The sequence below is a fragment of the Bison bison genome, unplaced genomic scaffold, assembly GCF_000754665.1.
Source record: "Bison bison bison isolate TAMUID 2011002044 unplaced genomic scaffold, Bison_UMD1.0 scf7180017864264, whole genome shotgun sequence".
Taxonomy (NCBI): Eukaryota; Metazoa; Chordata; class Mammalia; order Artiodactyla; family Bovidae; genus Bison; species Bison bison.
This window is the reverse complement of record NW_011494836.1, coordinates 2,216,109-2,221,795: the sequence shown is the minus strand read 5'-3', so window position 1 is coordinate 2,221,795 and position 5,687 is coordinate 2,216,109. Positions and strand designations below refer to the sequence as shown.

The window sequence follows — 5,687 nt, the reverse complement described above, 5'->3', positions numbered from 1 at the left end:
CTTGACGTTAAGATCAATGAGAGACATTAAAGGTATTCTGTGACAGTATCCATGTATTTAGGGTGAGTATACACTAAGAAGTGTACTAACGTATATACACACATCAACACACAGTGACTCGGCCCCTTTTATTTGAGTTGAGAGCGTGATTACGAGTAGCACTCGAAAGGTGTAGTTTGTTAGAAGAAGAATTAGGTGCCACACATAAAGAGGTAAGTTTGATCAGTCTTTGTGTAATTTCCGTGAAGGGTTTGTCATTTGAATCCTTTCATTTTAAAAAAGAATGAAGGCTGTAGTGATGGGCATCAGATGTTATTTATCTTTCTGATTGAGGACCCGCCCACCAGGGTTATTTTAATGACTAGTAAACTAGACTTGTGACTCAGAGTTGCAGGATCTCTTAAGTACCCCTTTGTCCAGTAGAAGACAAATTCTGACTCTAATCACCTGGTGGTATTCGGGATGGATAGCATCACCATGTATTTTCTTTTTATGTTGTGTTTTCAGTTTAGAGTTGAGTTTTCCAGGTGGGATTTTGCTGTCTTTACTTATTTCTTTACTCTGATTCAATTTTTTTTGGTTTTAGCAGATGATTCTTTCAGAGGAGAATAACCAGGAAAAGATACTAACAGACAGGGTGCTTGATGTACATCATGAGCAAGAAAACATGCCAAGCGCCAATGGAAAGGTAAGTCCTTGGTCTCGCTCTCTGTCTGGTTCTCGTCTTACCATCCAGTCTGTGCGGGGCTGTTGGGACCTCTCACCGATGCACCATGTAGGTCTGAGCGGCCATGAGGGTCCTGTGAGCTCCCAGAGCGCAGAAGGCAGTTTTGACCTCACAGATTGCCCAGAAGTACTGTGTTCCCTCCCTCCCAAAACCAGGCTGTGTAAGGCTTCCTTTCCCCCTTAGAGACCCTCCGACGGCTCTCTAAGCCACAAGGAAGACATGGCTAAGAAGATGGAGCTCCAGGAAATCATAGAGAGGCAGTTGCAGGAGCAGAGCCAGATGGAGGAGCGCCTGGCAGCCCTCTCTGCCCACGTGAAACATCTGGAGGAGGACCTGGACATGGCCAGGAAGGACCTCCTCAAGTCCAAGGACATGAACAGAAAACTTGAGCAGGACGTCCGCGAAGTGAGTGACTGCAGCTGTGTCTGTTGTCCTGAGGTGGAATGTGGGTTTCTTGTTCTCCCGGGGATCTCTGCCTTGGGATGGCTGCGTGAGTAAGAGCAGATGACTGGAGAGACCACAACTGGCTGCCTCCCTGCCTCTGCGTCGAGGTCTCTGGAGTAGAAGAGGCCTGGTCCAGGCGGTCCGTTGGCAGTGGACCAACATGAGGGCAGCCCTGACGCTGTGCTGCACCCTGGGTGTAGACTCCTCATTTCCACAAGTTCTGGGGGGCCCACTGTGTTCCTTTTTTAAAAATTCATTCATCCATTCATTCATTTATTGGCGTATAGTTGCTTTACACTGCTGTGTCAATTTCTGCTGTACAGCAAAGTGAATCAGTCATCTATCTATCTATTTACGTATCTGTCTCTCTTTTAGATTTCCTGCCCATTTGCTTCACCACAGAGGACTGAGCAGACTTCCCTGTGCTGTACACTAGGTCCTCACTCGTTGACTTTATGTGTAGTATCAGTGCTGTATATATGTCAACCCCAGTCTCCCAGTTCATCCCCGCCTCCACCTGCCTGTTGAATGCTGAAATTTCCTTCTGATTCCTTCAGACGAGCCTGGTGACATCTGTGGAGCCCGTTCTCTCACAGAGATGGGAGCATGCTGTGTGGGCTCTGCTGAGGCAGCTTGCCTGGCCATTTTCTCGAGTTTTCTGAGGTTCCGCTCCTTGAAGGGATGTGTGACAGTGATACAGTCAGATAAGTCGAGTGATGTTTGCTCACCATCAGATCCTCAGGCCCGAGCTGTGTGACCATGTGGAATCATGATGTTTCTGGCGGTCGTGTCTGCAGGTGTCATGATTTATGAGAAATATTGCGGAGATGTGGTGCTGCTACGGGAATCATCCCCACTGCCAGCCAGCCAGCCAGTCAGCCACCCTGTCCTTCTGGTGGGAAAGTGTTGCCCTGCGCTGCTGGTGGGCACTGGTTGGGGAAGGAGAGTCAGGCGGGGTTGTGCTGTCGCGGCTGTTGGGAGCGTTGCCCGGAGCTCAATGAGCAGCTGAGGGGCCATCCTTTGGTGGGCAGTGGGCGGTGTTAGGTGCTCGCAGACCCTCCCAGAGCAGGGTCACTAACAACCGCCAGGGGGCGCCCTTCTGCCTGTGATCTTCTTCTCCAGGCTTGGTTTCTCCTCCCCACTGGCATCTCTGCTGTCCGTCCCCGGTTGGCCTTGTAGTCCGACCTGTTGTCTTCCAGAAGCTCTGCCACTAAGGAGGCTAAACGGTTCGAACTTCCTTCCCAGCTTAGGAAGGTAGAATGTGTGCCTCGCGCGTCCCGCACTTGGCGCTGCCTGCTGCCTGCGCTGGCTTGCCACATGCACTCCAAGGAGGGGGAGCAGCAGTGGCAGTTGCGGGGCTCAGGGCAGAGGGGAGCATGTCTCCTCTCACGAGCCGGTGACCAGCACCCTCCGTGAGCCACGCGTCACACACAAAGCTGCACAGGCTGCATGAGCAGGCATGCGGGCATGCCCCCCACGACCCCGGGGCCCGTGGTCCACACAGAGCATGGTCCGCTTGCCGCCCCTGGGTCACAGCCCACGTGCCGTCAGGACAGGGTCGTTGAGAGTGGAGCTGATGCTGTTCTTGGCCCACAGGTGGAAGAGAGTCATGACAGCATCGAGAATAGGCTGTGCCAGATGGAGGCCCAACTGGAGGAGAACAAGGAGCTGCAGCGGGTGCCTGTGCTGACGGGGAGGCAGCGTCTGGGCAGGAGACACGGCTTGGGCGGGGGCCAGAGCTGCCTTTCTCCGCCGCTCCCTTCTCTGCCTCCGAGTGTGTGCCTGTGTGGCCCCATCTGCTGATCCGGGCACCCACCTCCTCGGGAGCAGGGTCAGAGGTGGTCGCCCATAGGTGGTGGGCAGGAGCCAGGGCGTCCCCACGTTCAAAGAGGCTGCTTGTTGCTCTGACCAGCCAGTCCGGGGAGCTGCTTGGGATACAGGTGGACCTCACAACTGCCCCTCAGACAAACCTGGGGGTGCCAGCCCAGGGCCCATGAAACTGAAGGCATGGCGCCCAGGTGTGGAGCCTGCTTGCCTCAGACATGGTGCTGGAGTCCCACATGCCAAACTGCTGGTCCAGACACGGTGTATGTGTAGGATGACAGAAGGCGCGTCAGGAAAGGGTGATGGTGGAGGCTCGCATCACCGAGTCCTGAGAGAGGTTTCCTGGAAAGGTTGGCCACACGGCGATACAGACCATTCAGGAAATGGAGTGGGGATCCCAGGTCCAGCCTCACATGTCAGTACTGTCCCCACTATGCCTGTGTTCTTGGGCCTGGACTGCAGAGCCTAAAAGACGGGCTCCCAGGGGGCAGTGGTTCTGACTCCCATTGTGAGACCTGTGGTGAGGCGCCTTCCCGGCTTAGGCAGAGAGCTCAATGGCTCCCGATCAGGGGTGTTCTTCCTTACTTTCAGAACTGCTGTTCAGAGGCTGTTGAGATCAGGATGCTGTTTATGACTAAGCCAATTCAAAGTCAACTTTTGTTTTGCTTTAAAAATCTTTGAATGCCGATGCTTTATTGTGGAAGCTGTGACAGGTTTTATTTCCTTGGGCTCAAAAATCACTGCAGACGGTGACTGCAGCCATGAGATTAAAAAATGCTTGCTCCTTGGAAAGCTATGACAAACATAGACAGCATATTGAAAAGTAGAGACATCACTTTGCTGACAAAGATCCATATAGTCAAAGCTATTGTTTTTCCAGTAGTCACGGATGGGTGTGAGAATTGGACCATAAAGAAGGCTGAGCCCTGAAGAACTGATGCTTTCGAATTGTGTTGCTGGAGAAGACTCTGTTCTAACAGAAAATACACTGTTTTTAAACGTATTACAATGGAAAATTTCAAACATGCACAAAAGTGGATTGAGTAGTATAATAAATACCCATGACCCGTCAATTAGTCTCAGCAATTTTTAACACAAAGCCAATCTCAACTAGATCATTCTTCTGTCTTTTCTCCATTTTTTTTTATACAGTAGGTTCTAAAACAGCTTTTTAAACCTTGAAATTGATGCTCATTTTATAAAACACAGCCTTGCCAACTTTGTTATTACATTTAAAAAATGCTTGAGGTAATTATTTCCAGTTTTTTAATATGAATTTTCATATTGGAAAAGACCCTGATGCTGGGAAAGATTGAAGTCAGGAAGAGAGTGGATGACAGAGGATGAGATGGTTGGACGGCATCACCAACTCAATGGACATGAGTTTGAGCAGATGCTTAGCAGAAGTCGAGTTACATTTTCCTTATGGCTAATCCACTGCTATAACACGTATAGCACTTCTGGTTTTGAACACTGACTGTGTTTGCATTATAGATGGATTTAGAGTGTGTGGCTGTTGTGTGTGGTTCAGAATTCTGAGTAGTCCTTTCAGGGATCACCCAAAAGCTCAGACAAAGCGTGAGCCATTCACGTGGACTGTGCTGTGCATCAGAAAGATAATACAAGCCACCTACACAATCAAAAATTTCCTAAAACCCAACGGGCTACTTGACATCCTTCTTTCACTGTGAGTCTTGAAATCTTCTGTGTGATTTCCACATCTAGTGTTGCACCAGCCTGTCTCACGTGCTCAGGGGCTGCACGAGGCGAGTGACTGCCATGGCCGACAGCACAGAGCTGCCAGGTTGAGTCGAGTGACTCGGAAACTTGGCCAGTTTGACTTGTTTTACCCCATAAGGAAGTGAAGTGGGCTGTAGAGGAATGAATGTGAGGAATGCAGGTGAGCTCCATGGAGACCGTTTAAAGCAATGAGAGGAGTGAGGGCAATAGAGTGAGTTGTGTCCCCCTGACCCGAACCCCCGCCTGAAGTCCAGCTTCTCTCTACAGACTTCATCGTTGTTAATGGCTTGCCATGTTTCCTCCAGAGAAACCTTTTCTACACCTGAGATGGAACTTCCTCCTCATTATGGTTTATAAGGGTTAATATTGTTCTGAGTGTTTATATTTTCTAGGGACTCCTAGAGAACATTTTCTCAGAATTAAAATGTTCGGAGTGGATACCTACTCACATAACCTGTTCTGCACATTTTGGTGCAAGTCATTTTACATCAGGAAAGCAAGCAGTGCAGGCTGTGTCATTTGCTGTTTCTTAGGACCAGCTGATTCTAAACCTGGAAACCCTGAGAGCTGAACTGGACCAGATGAGAGTGCGAGGGGCTCCCTTCCACTATGGGTAGGCTGCTTCCCCGGGCAGCTCCCCTCAGCGCTGTCAAGTGTGACAAGGGCCTGTCTGGTGTGTGGACAGTATGATTGGGTGTTGCTCATGGTCGCACCTCAAGGAGCCTGTAGCTTCGTGGCCAGCGAGAGGGAAGAGACAAGCATCGTTCCTTAGGGTCAAACTTGGTACCATGGAGTGGGAGTCACAGTATTGACAACACCCAAAACCACAGGCAGAGATTTGTAAGTGGGGGGCGACCAGTTGATATTTGGGTGTATTCATTTGAGGGGCCTGACAGACTGTGACACTGATGTTTCTGAAGAGTCACAGAAGGTTAATGACCTGTAGTCTTTT

General features: G+C 50.1%; 1 protein-coding gene across 1 annotated transcript in view; it reads left to right on the top strand.

Annotated features, from left to right (window-relative positions):
- The window catches only part of LOC104994715 (liprin-alpha-1-like), an 87,638-nt gene that overhangs the window by 56,823 nt on the left and 25,128 nt on the right, over nucleotides 1-5,687 (top strand). The window contains 6 exon segments of the mRNA XM_010848371.1: nucleotides 138-212; nucleotides 587-688; nucleotides 911-1,217; nucleotides 1,969-2,066; nucleotides 2,768-2,947; nucleotides 5,275-5,348. Coding sequence (XP_010846673.1) covers nucleotides 138-212; nucleotides 587-688; nucleotides 911-1,217; nucleotides 1,969-2,066; nucleotides 2,768-2,947; nucleotides 5,275-5,348 — 836 coding nt within the window.